This window comes from Penicillium paradoxum (assembly GCF_028828445.1).
Source record: "Penicillium paradoxum strain IBT 22861 chromosome Unknown utg000006l_segment0_segment0, whole genome shotgun sequence".
Classification (NCBI taxonomy): domain Eukaryota; kingdom Fungi; phylum Ascomycota; class Eurotiomycetes; order Eurotiales; family Aspergillaceae; genus Penicillium; species Penicillium paradoxum.
The window spans coordinates 2,043,186-2,060,830 of NW_026643184.1; the positions used below are offsets into that span (position 1 = coordinate 2,043,186).

The following is a 17,645-nucleotide window of genomic DNA, read 5'->3' on the forward strand; positions in this document are numbered from 1 at the left end:
CCTCCCCATGAAGTCAAGAGTCCGGGTGCTACCTGAGGTCCAGTCGCGGCCTGGTTAATGGGGATCTTTTTTGCTATTTGATGCTATTCATCCTTGATACCTTTTTTGGCTGTTCATCTACCTTCGTTCCCTGCTTATTTCGTGTACCCTGATGCTATTCGATTTTTGATTCTCTGATCTTGGTTTGTTTGTTCTGCCCCTGTTCATCCACCTTGATGCTATTCGTCTTTTTGTTGACTTTCTCTCCTATGCCTCCTCTCTTGCGTTGCCTCCCTTACTATATGGATGCTATTCTGACCAGCACAGCAGATCGTTGTTCTCGAAACACGCACCAAAATGAGAAGGGTTGATTTGAATTGAGACTTGACACGAATTTAGACAAGGTAAACTACAGTGCTATCGTGACATGACCATGAAAGAGAACCAATAGGCACAAGAGAATGAGTAGTGAAGGTGTAAGAGTAGACAGGGAAATCAACATCAGAGACAAAAGGCGGGTATCGAAGAACAGATCCGCAGGCAACAATTGTAAGAAAGACACAAGCTATAATGAACATGACGGTCTATGCTGCAGGCGCGGGAACAGGTTGAGGCTCCTGTCGGAGCGGCGCAGGGGTTTCTCTACCGGGTCCGGCGGTAGCAGAGCCTGGTGGGAGAGCAGGCTGTTGGCGCTGTTGCTCGAGGAGCATCTGCTGCTGAATCTGCTGCTGTTGGGCGATCTGGGCGTTCGGGGCGATCTCGGGAGCTTGGCGGTAGAGTGCAATCTCCGATTGCTTGAAGTAGCGACGGGCATCTGTGATTGGATTAGTTTCAGGTTGAAATTGGCATTGCAGGACGATGTATGAAGCATGGTCAAGCGTATGGTAACAGTGTATGGGTGGAGTTGCCGGTGCCAGAAGGGGTTTAGCGTGGGGGTGCCATGTTTGGGGGCACGGGACACGGTCGGATGCAAATCGGCAGCAAATCAATGCAACCCGGGCCGATTGAATTGGTCTCTGGGCAATTTCAATTGCCGAGGGTTATTGTGTCCATTCCGCCCGATGCCTCTGCACCCCACCTTCTGGCATCACAGACTGCTTTGGACATGGCCGAGGAGAAACGAATAGGATAGTCAAGAACGTACCTTCGTCAATCAATACAAGACTGAGGTAGTACCTCGTGGAGTACTTCTTGTTGACATCGCGGAATGTTGGGGTTAAGTCAAATCCACCCAAGAACAAACGAATTGGAATAGTCTCGCCTATGAAAAGTCAGTTATGCTCGAGGCGCCTTCTGGCCCCGCCAAGCCTCGTGAGAATCATAGAAGCCACGAGCTGGGTGTCAAGGTCCAAAGGCTGAAATATGTCCACTAACCTCTTGATGGCGAACCATCCATAATCTGCAACAAAGTCAGCAGTTGTTTAAAATCTATGCACCCCATCGCACGATCAAACCCAGTGTATCCAAGGAACCACGTACCTCAAAGCGCACTAGAGTCTCACTCTCGTTATATTGATTTGGCGGAGATCCAGTTGTCTCACGCCGAATGATAGACAATTCCATATGCTTGATCTTCAGTCGCACAAGTAAGAAATAGATGCGGCCCACAATCACATCTTTGAGGTGATACTTGGATTTGGAGTATTCGAATTCGATATGCAGGCAGTCCTCGATACCGACGTCCATCTTGATGGGACTGTTATTCTCTGGCGGCATGCGGTACGAGTACACCCACAAGTCCTTTTCACGGATGACGTCCGGCAGACGTCGCGAGACGACCACTCGGACAAAGTAGCGCAGTTTCACGTTGATACCATTGTAGGACTCGTATTGTTTTTCGACATTTTTGAAGTTAAAGGGGAAGGTCTGCGGGTGCAGCAGCTCGCCCGGTGCGGCGAGTTCTTGGACTAAGGAAAGAAATTCGTAGTGGTTGCCTCGGTCGTAAAACATCTCTGTATTCCCAAAGCATGGTGTGTCAGCGGCCCAACGTTGCGATAACGAACTCGGCTGAGAGAGGTGATTTCAACGCACCAATTGTGCCAATAAATTGCACCTTGATTCCCATATGTTCCAGTCGCTTGCCATCCTTCAATCGGATGGTCACAGCACCCTTGACAGACTCGCCGTCCATGTACACAGGGACCCGCTCGCGGCGGCCCTTGTCGAGCTTGACGTCGACCGTCTGGCGCTCATCGTGATCCTCGAGAACCACATCGATGTCGATCGGGGCAGAAAAGAAAAGCGAAGCCATAGTGCGGGAAGGTAATTGGACCTGCAGCTATTGCGAGCCAATAAGTCGGGAGCTTGGATGATCTGGAGCTGTCGCGGTGGCCTGGAGGAGGCTTACGTAAGACCGCCTCCCCGCCTTCCAAGGCGCCCCGGACACGCCAGGTGAGCTGATATCTACATGCACCTTGGGATTGGATCTGGTCCTTGCTTGACGGGAATATATGTATCCACCTATTACTGATTCTCTTTTCATTCCAATCCCTGTTTCTCATTATACATTCATAGTCTCAGTTAGAATTAACATTAGGCGTACATAGCACCATCGATCTACAACTACCCGTCCTGCCTACACTTCCAACATGTCAGATCGACTGAAAGAGGCCCTGGCAGGGCTATTCTCACCGATTGGACCTGAAGCTCATCTTCATTGCCTTTGAACCGGCTAGATATCAATCAGCCATACGGGTGAGAGACCAGCACACCCTACGGAGCAGATAGAGGCTGCACCAGGGCGGATAAACACGAGATCGGATCAGTCGGAATTCGCTTCCCGGCACAGTGCTTTGTTGGAGCCATAGGAAAAGCAGCTCGAATTCAGGCAAGGATCTGACTCGTTTACCCCGCACGACAATTCGCTCGTTCCCCGGATTCTAACAGGCAATGTCAAATGATGCTTAGGCCAGGTACGGAGCACACCTGAACCGAGTCGGTGTGACTGTACGAGGCAATCACCATGCATCTCCCCTCTGCTTTTCGTGTCCGATATATCCTATCGGATGCCACCGTATTTTTCCGGGGACATTTGTCTCTGTGTTTCACGGAATGAAGCATATTCGTGTGCAATGTTTCCAGAATCGGGTGGATCTACGAACCTTTCCAAGTGTGGGGGCCCGTCTCTCGGTGTCGACTTACGGAGTTCTCGGGGCTTTGTTCGGCACAGGACAGAGAGAGAGAGAAAATAGCGCGTGGATACCTAGGTAAGTACAGAATGGATCAATTCTAAATCCAACGGCTTGGTCGGAGTGGGAGACACAGGGAAATGGCCTACGCAAATTGGCGGTGTCTTTCTAGCGTGGGGGTCACTGTAATACCCAATACAGTGACATCATGGCGATGTATGAAGAAGGCCCATTTGCCTCAGTTTATTCTAACGAGCACAGCGATACAGCTGTAGAGATGTATTCCATAGTCGCTAGAAAGTTGTCCCAAAGTCTCTAAAAGATACGGGTTACACCTCCAGATCCCTGAACCCAGACTTCGACAGCTTCGACTCGCATTCCTTATAGACTCAGGACTCATTAGCCCCAAACAACAAACCAATAACCGTACGGGGGACTGGTATCTCCCCCACTCGGCTTCTGCTCGAGTCTTTTTTCCCCACCGTCATACTTAAAAAGTAGCCCTCTGTCGCGCGACTCCTTTTTTCATTTTCTTGGAACTCTCCTGATCTTTGGGAACAAGACCTGTATAGAACGCATCCATTCCGTGTATCACTGCAGCGTCATACCTCCCACACCCGGCCCAACCGGTTATTACACTGGATCCAAAAGGATCACTTTTCAAAGACAACTTCCTAGACAATCCCCCTTCTTTGCAACATGCTTTCCGCAGGGGAACGACCTCAGCCTGCCCACGCTCCCACAGTAGATTCTACCGGGCCTGTCAGCAAGGCACGCACCATGCCCAATCTCACCAATCTCGCCAACGGAGCTAACGGAGCTAACGGGACGTCCTCCAAATCGCATCTACAACACATCTGGGTCGTGACCGGTCCAGCAGGATGTGGAAAGAGCACCGTGGGCAATGTCCTGCGCACCGAGCTGGGTATCCCATTCATAGAAGGCGACGATGTAAGTATCCCAAGTTACCCGGCAACAGCCCCAACGCCCTCCCAATCATCCAGCTGCGCCCAGCCTCTCAACCTCCCCAAGCATGCCACAATATACACCTCTCTAACCGCAAAATAGTACCATCCACGTGCAAATAAAGACAAAATGAGCAAAGGCACTCCCCTCACAGACGAAGACCGCTGGGACTGGCTGATCTCACTACGCCAAGCCGCTATCGACATCCTCTCCCCCACAGACAGTAACGGCTTCCACCCACCTGCTGGCGTGGTAGTGGCCTGTTCCGCGCTGAAGCACAAGTACCGGGACGTCATGCGCGTGGCTGCCTATGGCTCGCCCTTGGTGCAGATCCACTTCGTCTACCTCAAGCTCACTGAGGATGTGCTTATGCAGCGCGTCTCGCAGCGCCAGTCTCACTACATGAAGAGCTCCATGGTGCAATCGCAGCTTGCGGCGCTCGAGGAGCCCGAGAATGAGTGGGATGTTATTACTATCGATGCCGGGGGTTCGATGGGCGAGGTGCAGCGCAATGTCATTGACTCTGTCACCGAGAAGATTGCAGAGTATGTGTGACTTGCTCTCCATCTTTCTATGGAGGATACATATACTTTGTGGGATTTTTGGAGGATACATGGCGCATGGGCTCATGCGAAATGGAGCATGATCTGTGCATGGAGGACTTTTATTAGCATCTTGTTTTCTTTTGCTGGTTTGGATTTCTGGGTCCTCTGGTGTTTGGTGTTTCCCGAACCGGATATGGCACTGGGTTTGGGATGTTTAAATCTGGCGTTGTCATAAAGCTCGCATATCGAGATTTTGTTGTTTTGATATATCCTGTGCTCGATATCTTCCTTGCGAGGTGGATTTTTTATACCAATTGACTTGTCTATATCATTTCTGTTCTTGATAAGAATGGGCCTGATCTGCGATCATGGATAAGGACTCACATTATTGACACCTATCACATTGGAACCTCATGGTACGACGCCTGGCTTTCAAGGCTAAGCTCAGACCAGCTGGGGCCCATATGGTCAGGGATCACCCGATGAGCAGTTAGTGATTAATCGAAGCTGTCAACTTTATGCAAGTTAGCTGCCGTATACTCCGTATGCAGTGTTTACTTCTACACACACCACATACGAAATGCTGCATGAAGCATCACTCGTACGGCGTAATCCGTCCTTCACCCTCGACGTGGTATTTCAACTCAGCCTGCATTATCGACGTCAAAAGTACGCTTTCTATTAACAAACAAGAGTGTGCCACTTAGTTCCATGTGCAACGTACTTTGGTCGTAGCCAAAGGCGTTGGAAGTTGCATGAATACGGACCCGGACTCTTTTCCCATGGATGAGGGTAGATAGAACAGAACTGTCTTAATACCTGCTTCGTTAATTGCAACTTCCATATTATTGCTACTTCACTATAATTCTCGATATATATCTATAACCTTAACGTATTGCCGAAGCGGACCAGTTGAAGAATACATATCCAAACAAGATTTGTATTTAGATATAGCTAAGTTATTTCTCGAGGATCAATTCTTAATTCATTTATCTGAGATTTAACAGCATGAGCTCAGGCGACTCAATCAGCTCCCGTACCCGGTTACCCATTCTCGCCATCGTCGCACCATCAATGACACGGTGGTCTGCGCTCCAACTGAAGTTGACCATATCCCCGCGTGTAACCTGCCCGGCCTCATCAAAGACCGGCACGGCTCTGGACCTGCCCACGCCGAGGATAGCCACTTCCGTCGGGACAATCACCGGTGATACATACGTACCTCCGATGTTGCCAATATTCGAGACCGTGATGGTGCCACCACTGAGATCTGCAGGGGTCAGCTTGCCACTCTGACCGAGGGCGCTGAGTCGCGCGATCTCAGCGGCAATGTCGAAGATGGAGCGGCTGGCGACGTCCTTGATATTAGGAACGATCAGACCAGTCGGTGTGTCCATTGCGATTCCAATATTGTGCTTTGCGCGCATGACTAGCTTGGGCTTGTTGGGGTCGCTGGTATCGACCTTGGAGTTGAGAATTGGGAATTCGGTCAGTGCCTGTGAGACGGCCTTGACGACGAAGGGGAGGAAGGTGATTTTGGTAGGATCGCGCTTGGCGCTGGCGAGCCTTTTGCGGATGGCTGTGATGTCGTTGACTTTGAGTTCATCTGCATAGAGGAAGTGTGGGATGCTCAGGGATTTGGTCATTGTCTTGAACATTTGGGATTGGATCGGGGTCAAGTTGACAGTTGACTCTGCTTGCCGTGTGTCTGGTACCGCGGAGGCTCGGGTGGGCACAGATGGTGGCGCGGTGGGAGAATCTCTCTTTGCTACGAACCTCATCACATCTTCTTTCATAACCCGCCCGTCTTTTCCGGTCCCATTGACATCTAAGATGTCCACGCCGTGACTCTTCAACAGCCCGCGGACTGCGGGAACGGCAAGGGATGCATGCTTTGACTTGGGCTTCTCTTGAGGAATGTCGGCAACATTGGGAGGAGGGGGTGATAATGGGGAGGACTCGGCTGCTTGAATCCCAGCTGCTACCTCAGAGGCTGGGGTAGGTCCAGGGGACTCTGCTTTGGGTTCGTGTGGTGGGTTATCGTCGTGGTATTTTCCATCCTCGACTTCAATATCGCAGAGTGCCTATCAAGGGGCATTAGTACTGCAGTTACAATCTGACCGTCCGTCACAAGAGCAAAATCTAGAGTACGCACCCGTCCTGTAGGCACTGTATCATCTGTCTCGAAGTGCAGTTTCTTGATAACACCCTCGTATCTCGAGGTAATCTGAACAAATTAGCCATTAACCCAGAGAATGGATCGAAAAAAGTGATGCTCACATCATCGACGGCTTTATCTGACTGATATTGGCACAAAGGCTTCCATTCCTCAACATACGCCCCTTCTTCCACGTACCATTGAATGATCTGCACCTCGGTGATGCCTAAGAAGCGTAAGCAAACAAATTGAGAACCAAATTAGAGACTGAGTATAGGCTTACCCTCGCCGACATCCTTTAAAACTTGTGACTTAATTCCCCATAGCAAAGAGCTGGCATGGAACTTCCGGGACAAGAGCGGTGGTAAAGTGGAGCGGATGCGGAGAAGATTCTGGGGTAGACAAGGTCTGAAGTTGCGGGCAGTGAGTCCCCCGCTGCGCCTGAAACTCATGATCAAAAGGCTAAGATGGAGGGGAGATTGAAAGAAATGGGTCTGAGGAATTCCCAGAGGAAAGGAGCATTGTGTCTACTTTATTTGGTTCGCAAGCAGCGACTGTTCTGCCCGCATGCCGATGCTAACCGACGCTACCCACGTGATCTCCCCGCATCCCGGAATTCATATTGGAGACGCGCTGATCTTATCTCATGTCTTTATAGACCTTGTTTACTAGTCCTGGGCACTTCATACTGCTTGATTATGCTGTAAGGGGTCAATTGGGAAGTTACAGCTGAGGGAATGGGAATTCCATGCGTTGATTCAAGATAGGTGAAGTAAAAAATCATTACCCTATGTAGCTCGGTCCTTGAAATCAAATGCTAAGAAAGGGAAAAGAGCATCTGGTGAGCGCCACCGCGTGATAGGTTTGGTTATGGTATGTGCTTGAGGGAATGACAGTTTGGAACAAGAGAGGGAATAGTTGGGAATAGAGCAATCTTTGCAGCAGCATTGGGGTAGAGCAATGGAGATCTAGTGGTCCGAAGGAAAAGCAGAAATCTAGCCCAATGGGAGCCCAGGAGGAGAGCCAGAAAGGCTGGGAGTGTAGCAAAAGTAACGGAGAGGCCAGTTAGGAATCCTCCCTGGGTGGCCGGGTGGGTGAAAGACACGACGCTGCCTGATTGTTGAGTGGAACTACCGCATTGGGAATCTCAGCGATAGTGCTTCCGGGGCAGGAGTAGTTAGGGCACGGGTTCCATCTTTTTATACTTTTACTTTTGTTGACATCAAGTATCATAGGCCGTTACAGGACCTGATCTTATTCTCCAGAATTTAGACATCCCATCAATCTCTTGCTCTCATTCTACAGTGAGTGTATCAGCAAATACACCCTGGAGATGGCTGCCTGTTGTTTCAGGATGACCTTCTACAGTGTGACAGGTAACCACAGAAGTAACGACAGCCCCTTTGCTACGCACCCACCCACTCGGTGATAGGAAAGATGCATCCCCATAATTCGACCCGCAGTGGATCCCGTTTATCTGCAAGCTCATGGTGGATACCACAGACGAAAGAGGATTTGAGATCCAACTGTTGTCTTCCATACAAGTCACCACTATGGACGTGCCTGCCACTTCGGCTCTCGAACTTAAATAGACGACCTGGTCATTGAAGGAACCATGCAGGAGTTGAATTGCAACGGTATGGGCTTCTGTAAGCTATTTTCAATCAATTGGATTGGACGATGGTTATCAGATCCGATCTGTTCCTTCCCATCACCCAAAGCCCGAGTATAGCAGGCCCCATACATCTACAAACATCGAGTTCATTTTCAACAATTGGATACAGTGAGAGTTGGGTCCTACAAGATGTCTACAAGACACTATCGAGGTCTGCTTGGGTGGTTCTGTCTGCAGGCTGTCTGAGTGGAGACGATTTGAAAGCGACGATCTTCATCGCCTTAAATAAACCAGAGATGGAGGCTGACTCTGCAAGTCCCAAAGTTTATTGGAGCAGACATTGAAATCAATAAGGTACGACTATTGCACAGACTCTCGACCGGGCTCACTGATGTATACTCTTTTGTGCCAATTCTGAAGCCAACAAAAGCCGACACCCAGATCGTTAATGTGAAGCTCCCTATCATGGGCTGGGACTGGGATACCGACATGACTAACAGCATCGAGTAGACGTAGTCACGTCGGTATCCCGGTCACATCGAAACACTTACCTATCAATCGTGCTACGAAGGATATCACAGTTATCACTGCCAACAGCAAAGACCAATCCTGTGCTGCTACCACCACCCATACTACTGTGGCCGGGTCCCGGGAACGATCATTACTGCGGGCTCAGGTAACGAGGTCTCGTTTCGCTTGGAAAATGACAAGTCCAGTATAATTAGACGGAATACCTATGAGCCCATTCGTTCACTTAACCGTTGTCAACACAAAGATTTTGTCATCCTGGCCCAGTCCCATGGTAGATGCAAACCAAGCCAAGGTCGTTAAATTGACCTCAAGAATGTGGGGGAGGACATGGATAACTTCTCTGAGATTAAGCAAATCATTAAGAGCAGAGAAGCGTTAAGCTAAAGCCTGAGCCATCAAATGCTGCATGCAAAGAATGCCTCGTGAGACTGGCATTGGGCCCGGATTTACAGGTCCGAGCTAGCCAGGCATGTCATTAATTGCCCGGTGCAGAGGATCTTGCATCTTGTAAATCTCCGCTATTTCGTGCATAGATCGAGAGTCCACGCGAATCAGCTTGGTTTGCCAAGAACAAAGGCTCCCCTTCCGGGGACCGTCCCTTCATCCTAAGTGGAGGGGTAATCCACTTTGCTCTCTCTCCAGGCAACCAATTTCAATTGAGGCCCCTGCGTATACTGAGTCGCTGGAATTGATCTCATTCCGATCCATCACATATTCCCCGGATAATTGCCATTCACCATGGTTGCCGAGTACATCACTCTCCGCAATAACACCTCCACGCCAATTGCGCTGAAGCGCATTGAGCGCTTCCGGGCGCCTGGGAAGGATGGCTTCCTTGTATTCAGCACAATGGCCAGGAACCTCACCCAGGTCCTGACCAACCAGACTCGCAGCGAATCTGTCGTCTCCATTGCACATGACAGCCATCCATTCGAGGAAAAGAATGTCGACATACGCCTGGAGCCATTCACGACGAAGAAGACCAATCTGCGCGCCTTCATTGCCTCCGATAAGGAGCGCACACGTCTGATCTTCGAGGCCGAGGATCAAAAGTACCAGATCCAGGTCCCTGTACCAACAGCAGAATCAGCAACAATGAAAGCACTAAGCGATAAACCCAAGCACCGCTTCACAGGAATCTTCGTAACTCCGGAATCCTTGCTGGCAATCTTCTCCTCCGCCAATCTAAACGCCTGGATGAACGAGCTACGCGATGAAACACTCCTCTCCGCTCTTTCCATCCCAGGCACGCACAACTCACCAACATGCTACATCGCACCACCCTCCGTGCGCTGCCAAGCCGTAAGCCCGAAAGAACAGCTCGAGAACGGCGTGCGATTCTTCGACATCCGTGTGCAACCACAATACCCAGACGACGCAGCGCGCGATGAGCTGATCCTCGTACACAGCGTATTCCCCGTCGCGCTGACAGGCAACAAATACTTCCGAGACCTGATGCGGGAAGTCACCGATTTCCTCGACCGCAACCCGTCCGAGACGCTGATTGTCTCCGTCAAGCGCGAGGGCGCCGGCAAGGCCACAGACGAGCAGCTAGCCCGCATTCTGTGTGAGCACTACGCCAGGGGTAAACGGTGGTGGGTGCGGCCCAAGATCCCGACTCTGGGCGAGGCCCGCGGCAAGGTCATTCTGATGCGCCGGTTTAATCTGACGCAGAAGTTGAAGAATGAGCATGGCGGTACTGGCTGGGGCATTGATGCTGCTGCGTGGGCGGATAATGCGCCTCATGCGAAGTGTCCCAGTGGCCAACTCTGTATCCAGGATTTCTATGAGGTCGTGGAGAGCGTGAACATTGAGAAGAAAATCAAGTATGTCGCGGAGCAGATTGATCGGGCGAGCCGCTGTCGATATCCGTTTGGGATTCAGCCAAATGTGCATGAGACTAAGAAATACCCCTTTTACATCAATTTCTTGAGTGCCAGTAACTTCTGGAAAACGGATACTTGGCCTGAGAAGATTGCTGCGAAGGTTAATCCAGCTGTTGTTGCTTATATCTGTCGTCGAGGCAAGGAGCATGACGGGGATTGTTCCACGGGCATCATTGTTACTGATTGGGTTGGTTTGCATGGGGATTGGGATCTGGTGCGCTGCATTGTTGGGATGAATGCTAAGCTGCGCCTGAGAGAGAAATAGACCGCGGGCATTCTGGGCATACATCAGGAGGAAAAATGTAGTTTATGCGTCGTCTGTATTTTATCTCCCAGTGGGAACTCAATGTTTTATGGTTTGGACGGAAAATATGATGCACCAAAGTTGATTTCTCGCAAGTATACATTGATCCTGGAGTAGGAAGCAGGGGTCTTGAGGACAAAATGCAGAACATGATCTATTATACAGGAAAATGAGTCGGAATGACCATGACCAGATTAGGACGATTCGCTCTTCTCGCCTTCCGGTCCCTTGGCCTCGTCCTCCAAAACACTCCGGCGGCTCTCCAGGGTGTAGTAAATACTCTTACCAGCTCCCTCCAGAGTAGTCGCGACGCTGGAGCTCATGCTCTGCAGAGCGGTGATAAGCTGGGAGCGGAGACCGTCCATACCACCCTCGATGCTGCCGACCCACTTGGTCTGATCGACATCGAACACCTGGTTGTCCACACGGGCAGCGAGCAAGTTGATCTTGCGGAGACCGTTCTGAACAATAGGCTCGTGGTATTCTGGGCTTGCCCGACGGGTAGGGGCCGGGAAGCCGGCTTCCTTGGGGCAAAGAATTGACAGCGCAGCCTTCATATGTTCAGGCGAGACAGTGGGGATGGAAAGGATGGCAACGGGGCCGATAAGCAAAGGGGAAAGCTCGTGCATGCCCTTCATGTTCTTCACTGCGGCGTGGGCAGTGCGAGACAAATCGTGTGTCAAGGCTGGGTCGTCCTTGGAGCCGGAAAGCGTGGGGAGCTCGGCGGAGGTCTGTGTCACAGGATCAATTGCACTGGGGGCTTTTCCTGATGCCAGGGAAGCCTCGCTAGGCCGGAAGTACTCGACAATACGCAGAGCCACTTCGAAAATGCTGGTCTGAATGGTCTGGATCTTAATGTAGGGAGCGAGGGCGGGAGCTGTCCGGCCTTCCGCGGCAATCTTCTCATCCACCTTTTGCAGAGCAATTGTTAGCTCTCGTCGGATGGCGGCCCATTCCATGGACTTGAGGTTGCTGTGTTGGAACAGCACGATGAGAGGAGATGTGCGGAGAAGGGAGGTGTATGACCGCAGAAGCTGCGACCGGCGGTATTCGGGATTGCGGTGCGAAGGTAGCTGGGTCGGAGGGAATTTCGATACAGGAGCTGGTGAGCGTGTCATCTGCTCAATGGAAGCAGCTGGCGTGATTGCCGGGGCCGCAGCGCTGGATGCGCTCCTGGCAATTCGTAGTTCATATTGGCATCGAGGGATCTGTTGTTGAAGCGACGAGAATCTTAACCGAGGAGGCATTGTGAGGTAATTTATTTAGGTGGCTATGTAACCAACGCCCAAACAATTCAAGAAAAAGGTGATACACAGGTCAAGACAGCCCCCGGGAAATGCAAAGCGCAGTGATATTTTTTGGGTCCCGAAAGGGTAAAGCGCCAACAAGGGCGGTGAAATATATTGCCAGCTACCTAACTATGAGGGGCCCCATTCTTGTGTCACCTACACGAGTGTTACCGCCATCCCTTGAGTTGTGAACTTCCTAAGGGATAGCAGCTCTTGTGAATACTGTATATTTAATAAATACTGCAATCATGGCAACTTCTACGCCCAATGATCAGCGCCCAGAGCAAATTTCCATCTCTCCTCTCCTCCAGCGTCTCGCATACCCCGCGGCAGCAGGTATCCGAGTGAGCGCAGAAGACCTGCCTGAGGTGACTGCGGAAGAGATTGCTTCTGCTTTTGCTTTGATCTTCGAGGACCGACTCTCTCACATTCAGACTGCTGCTTTCCTCACATTGCTCCACTCAACTGGGAAGGACAGGCAAGCCGATGTGATTGCAAAATGTTCTCATTGCATGCGGAAGGCCGCTTGCCAGCCTGAGCAGGGCCCGATTATGAACATTATCCGATCTCGCGGAATGGGAGAAGGAAACTATAAGGGTGGATTGGTATGAACCCTCATTGATCTTGCCGTCACGCTCCGATATTGACGCGCCGCAATGTATAGTGTGATATTGTCGGAACTGGAGGAGATTCTCATTCAACCTTCAACATTTCTACAACTTCCTCAATCGTTGCATCTCCCCTTTTGATGACAGCCAAACATGGAAACCGCGCTCAGACATCGACCTCTGGCGCCGCGGACGTTCTCAGTGCCATCCAGCCCATATCGCCCAACATCGCTGCCGTTACAGCTGATAATTTGGCCCTGGTCTACGAGAAGACCAACTATTCTTTCTTGTTTGCTCCGAACTTCCACCCAGGCATGATGTACTCCAACCCTGTACGCAGGGGTCTCGGCCTCCGAACAATTTTCAACCTCTTGGGCCCGTTGGCAAACCCCGTTGACTGGGCATTGGAAGCACGTGTCGTCGGTGTGGCATACCAGAGCCTTGGACCAGTATTTGCTGATGCTTTCAAACAATCCGGAGCAAAGAAAGCCATGATTGTTTGTGGCGAGGAGGACATGGACGAAATCAGCTGCGCTGGAAAGACAAACTGCTGGAGACTTTCCGAGTACCCCAACCCTGAATACAAAGCGTCCAAAGATGATAAGGATGACCCAAGTGACGAGGATACCAACAATCCCCGTACACTGGTCAAGATCGACACTTTCCAGCTCCAGCCATCGGACTTCGGTCTCTCTAACCACCCCCTTAGTGATGTGGGCGGACGCAAGTTGCCCAAGGATAACGCAGCCAAGCTGATGAGTATCCTCCGAAATGAGCTTGCTCGAGATGACCCTATCTTGGAGTTCGTTCTTATGAATGTGGCCGGTCTCCTTGTCACCTCGGGCATCTGCGAGGCCGATACCAGCAACATGGGACCTGGCGATGATGGCAAGGTCATCACCGAGCGCGGTCCTGGCGGTGGCCGCTGGAAGGAGGGTGTGCGCCGGGCCCGCTGGGCAATCGAGAGCGGAGAGTCTCTGAAAAACTTGGAAAAATTTATAGAAGTTACTAACCTGCTCTAAAATATCATTGTGCGAATCTAGATTTGCATGTGTGGATTGGATATTCGTGGTCTTTCCTGGTCAAGGAGCTTTCGGGTTGGGGTTATCATGGTTTCACCTGGTGTGATGGGTGCATTTCGGTACATTTAGATGTGTGGATATTTCGGGTACTTGGTTCAAACAATCCATGAAATTGTCTTTGATTCTCAGGAAGCAAATATTAGACTCCCCAATCAAGGGGAAACTTGTTGTATTCACGACTCCAGAGCCCAGACTTGGGAGAACACACTCAGGTTGTATTCTCGCAGACTGGCATAGAAAGACTGGTTTGTGCAACTCAACTCCAAAGCGCCATTGTATGCATAATTCGTCAAAATCAAAGACCTCAAACCCAAAGAAAACATCCCAGGCCGATTGCCTTCCCACCTGCGCCTGAGACATCGCAACCTCCAGAATTTTGATCTCCGTCCGAGTGGATGAAAACGTTTACCGAGCTTGGAACTGGACCATACTATCAAGAGCAAAGAGAACAAAGTCAGCTTATGCTTTGCGCAATATCGCATGATGAGCTCGGAGATAAAATCTTACCGCTTTGTCCGTTCCTTGTACAGCACACGGTGACCACAGTCCTTGCAGCGGATCTGGTCGCCGCGCTTCAGAGGAACACGGGCAGAGCACTCGCCGCACAGGTAGGTGACTGAGGGGCTGTCGACGGCCATGGCGCTACCGAAACCTCCGGCCTGGGTGTCGAAGTTGTTCTGGGCACCCATGGAGGGGACTTGGTAGGCTTCGCGAGACATTGCTGGGATCGGTAGTGCTGTAGCGTGGGAGGGGGTATATTGTGCTTGTGTAGGCGGCGTCCGTTGGGAGAAAAGGAGTTGTGATGTAGAAGTATTGAGCTTCTAACCTGAGATTCTTTTTCTTTCTGGAGCGCGGGCCCCGATTTTAAGTGCTTAGTCATATGTGTCAGCTTAGTCAGCACATCCAGGCCCCAGCCCGATTAGGAACTATAACCTTAGTACTTACAATAAACATGTGCCCAGGGCTAGGTACATACATGTAGGCAAGTTTTAAGCAGTGTATATTGTACTCTAATAGCTAGGTAATATTATTGATCATTTGGCCTTGATTCCATGCATTCATCGTGCCATAACCATTTAACTCCAATAACGCAAAGAGTCATAAATCATCAACCATGACTTCAAAAATGAAAATGTGGTATATCCTGTAGCAAGATGCAAGAAAAATCAAATCCTGGAGCCATGCAAATGAAGCAGTGAGAAATCACAAAGAACCACCCCAAAGATGAAAAGATTGCGAGAGCGAAGGAAATCAAAAAAAGGTTACCATCCACCACCAATCTTTCCTGCAAGCTCCACAACTCGAGTCGTATCGTTGGCAGGTGTCTGATCCTTGCCAACATCACTTTCTACCTTGCGATAAGTAGTATAGACAAGCTTAGATAGCGGGATGTCCATAAATTCTGACCAGCGCTGCAGGCCTTCATGAATCTTAGCCTCTTTAATAGCCAAAGAAGGCAGCTCACGCTGGGTCTCTGATTCGGACTCGGACTCGGATTCCATGGAGAAATATGCTTCATCAACACGAGCAAGCCATGCACGCTGCTCGTGAGCCGATGGCTTCGCGGACGCATCTAGCACCTTTCCTTGAGAAGTTCCAAGAGCTTCTCTGGCATCCTCGACTCGAATCTGCCCACCGCCATTGGTACACCCACCAGGGCAGGCCATGACTTCCACGTAGGCGTATTCTGATCCTGAGCTGCCTGTAGGCACAGCGTTGCGAGACATGGGCTGACGCCGGCCTGCGGTGGGTCTAGCGACTGGTTTTGCGCCAGGGAGCCTCGATACGCGTGCGGGCTTGAGTTTTCGAACGAGATTTTGGATATTTCGGAAACCGTAGTAGCGAGCTGCTTTCAAGATGGGTTCATTATCTTGAGACATCAACACGTACTCGACAACATCGACATTGCGTCCGCGGTTGATCACAAGTTCGCTGCCCGGATTGCGAGCTTGGAAGTTCATAAGAACGTGATGTAGGTAGCCTCCGGAGGTGCCTGCGGCAAGGGATTGTTCTGTCGGAGATCGCTTGAAGGGAACGAAAGATTCGAGTGTTTTCTCGGGGAAAGGTGGGGTAAGAGATGGCGGTAGAGGTTGCAAAGGCAGGTTTCGCAGCGAGGTCCCTCGAGAGGCAGCCAGAGACAGAAGTTCACGAGCAGTGATTACACAGTCTACATCGCGAACTGGCTCTGTTGTAGAATGCGAGGAAGCTTCGTGTCGCCACGAGACGTCTGTGAGCTCCTCTCGACTAGCTTCCAGCTTCTTGTCAAAGCATGGCATGACTGCCAAATGCCAGATCCGAGAAGGATGAACCCCGAGAGACTTGCTCAGAACAGTTTTGAGGAATGTTCCCGAAAGAGCCTGCGGGGACTTGAGTCGAGAAAGATGTGGGAGAATGAAGGGGTGCGTCTTTTCAGCGTAACAGATCCATCCAGGACATGCTGAAGATAGGATAGGTCTTTTGGGCAGAGAATCATCTGGCTGGCCCGCTGCCGATGAACCTCCCAATTTGAGGGAATCCGATACCTCGTCTGCAGTGAGTACAAGCACAGCCTCCCGCATGACATTGGTGTCTACAATCCATGTAAACCCATTGCCATGTTTCCCCCCACTTCGCAGGCCCTGCGGGCCACTGAGCAATTGATCGATCATGTACCCCGCTTCTTTCTCCGAAATCCCATAGGTTGTTGCTAGGCTTGCCCTAACCTGGGGGCTGACACTGGCCACGAAAATCTTGCCTTCTCCAGAGTCTTCGGCATTGATGACTGTCGTACCATCGTGCTCACGCGTCAAAGGAATTTCCGAATGGGCATCAAGTGTGTTGAGTACCTCGGCATGAGACTGAAGTGAGATTAACACAGCTTCGGCAGATGTAACACAGCCAGAGCAAGCGAGGCAGTCCGTCAAAGAAATCTGTGCGGGTGGTAGATTCTCGGGCTGGACTTTGTCTTCCGTTGTTACTTCATAGGCATCCTATAATTGGAAAGTTAATGGAAGAGAACAAAAACTCAATATTCGACGGATTCGATAGAGGCAATAACGGACATACCTCTTGATTCTTTGTATGCTTCTGTGGGAGCGTTTCAACTGGTTTGATACATGCGACCCCCGGCGAAATGAAATCATTCAGATCGTCTGCTGACAAGATTGCGCTCATTGTCGCGGGGTTCTGCTTTGAGGGGCCCTGAATGAAGGAAATAAATGGCGTAAATGTGGCTGATTTCTCAGAATTCAGAATAAAGAAACTGAAACATCGGAGATCTAAAATAGTTCTTTAAGAAGGCGACAAGCCAACGGCGTTGCCCGCTTTGTCATGGTGGCGAGGTCGGCGATAAGCTCACCGCCCTATGCGGGACGGAAGAGATCTGATTGGTTGAGTCTGAAGTATACACGTGACATTCTTGATATCCCGGACTTGAAGGTCTGTTTCCTTTCAACTTCGGTGTGCTTTCTATCATTGAGTATTGAATTTTGGTTCTCGTATCTTGGCTTACTTGGCTTTTTAAATTAGTTTAGCTTAGCTTTAGTCTTGTTTTTCTAAAAAAAAACCCCAGGCTA

General features: G+C 50.5%; 8 protein-coding genes across 8 annotated transcripts; 3 read left to right on the forward strand and 5 right to left on the reverse strand.

Moving 5' to 3' along the window:
* Positions 1-563: 563 nt before the first annotated feature.
* N7457_007195 (vacuolar protein sorting-associated protein 26) lies at positions 564-2,230 on the reverse strand (the record flags this gene model as incomplete). Its single annotated transcript, XM_057178238.1, has 5 exons — positions 564-793; positions 1,124-1,240; positions 1,354-1,378; positions 1,459-1,931; positions 2,011-2,230. 5 exons carry the CDS (start codon positions 2,228-2,230, stop codon positions 564-566), a joined length of 1,065 nt encoding a protein of 354 aa, XP_057029982.1.
* Positions 2,231-3,806: 1,576 nt separating this feature from the next.
* Positions 3,807-4,628, forward strand: N7457_007196 (gluconokinase; the record flags this gene model as incomplete). Its single annotated transcript, XM_057178239.1, has 2 exons — positions 3,807-4,058; positions 4,176-4,628. 2 exons carry the CDS (start codon positions 3,807-3,809, stop codon positions 4,626-4,628), a joined length of 705 nt encoding a protein of 234 aa, XP_057029983.1.
* Positions 4,629-5,607: 979 nt separating this feature from the next.
* N7457_007197 (uncharacterized protein) lies at positions 5,608-7,228 on the reverse strand (the record flags this gene model as incomplete). Its single annotated transcript, XM_057178240.1, has 4 exons — positions 5,608-6,702; positions 6,774-6,845; positions 6,899-7,002; positions 7,060-7,228. The coding sequence occupies 4 exons, from the start codon at positions 7,226-7,228 to the stop codon at positions 5,608-5,610; spliced, it is 1,440 nt and encodes a 479-aa protein (XP_057029984.1).
* Positions 7,229-9,660: 2,432 nt separating this feature from the next.
* On the forward strand, positions 9,661-11,073 carry N7457_007198 (phosphatidylinositol-specific phospholipase C; the record flags this gene model as incomplete). The annotated part of the gene is made up of 1 exon (XM_057178241.1): positions 9,661-11,073. One exon carries the CDS (start codon positions 9,661-9,663, stop codon positions 11,071-11,073), a length of 1,413 nt encoding a protein of 470 aa, XP_057029985.1.
* Positions 11,074-11,306: 233 nt separating this feature from the next.
* Positions 11,307-12,359, reverse strand: N7457_007199 (mitochondrial 54S ribosomal protein uL10m; the record flags this gene model as incomplete). The annotated part of the gene is made up of 1 exon (XM_057178242.1): positions 11,307-12,359. The coding sequence occupies one exon, from the start codon at positions 12,357-12,359 to the stop codon at positions 11,307-11,309; it is 1,053 nt and encodes a 350-aa protein (XP_057029986.1).
* Positions 12,360-12,649: 290 nt separating this feature from the next.
* On the forward strand, positions 12,650-14,031 carry N7457_007200 (anthranilate phosphoribosyltransferase; the record flags this gene model as incomplete). The annotated part of the gene is made up of 2 exons (XM_057178243.1): positions 12,650-13,006; positions 13,066-14,031. 2 exons carry the CDS (start codon positions 12,650-12,652, stop codon positions 14,029-14,031), a joined length of 1,323 nt encoding a protein of 440 aa, XP_057029987.1.
* A 465-nt stretch (positions 14,032-14,496) lies between these two features.
* Positions 14,497-14,810, reverse strand: N7457_007201 (Rpo12/RPC10 RNA polymerase subunit family protein; the record flags this gene model as incomplete). Its single annotated transcript, XM_057178244.1, has 2 exons — positions 14,497-14,521; positions 14,599-14,810. The coding sequence occupies 2 exons, from the start codon at positions 14,808-14,810 to the stop codon at positions 14,497-14,499; spliced, it is 237 nt and encodes a 78-aa protein (XP_057029988.1).
* A 543-nt stretch (positions 14,811-15,353) lies between these two features.
* Positions 15,354-17,244, reverse strand: nar1 (iron-sulfur cluster assembly protein NAR1; the record flags this gene model as incomplete). Its single annotated transcript, XM_057178245.1, has 2 exons — positions 15,354-17,060; positions 17,137-17,244. The coding sequence occupies 2 exons, from the start codon at positions 17,242-17,244 to the stop codon at positions 15,354-15,356; spliced, it is 1,815 nt and encodes a 604-aa protein (XP_057029989.1).
* Positions 17,245-17,645: the final 401 nt, after the last annotated feature.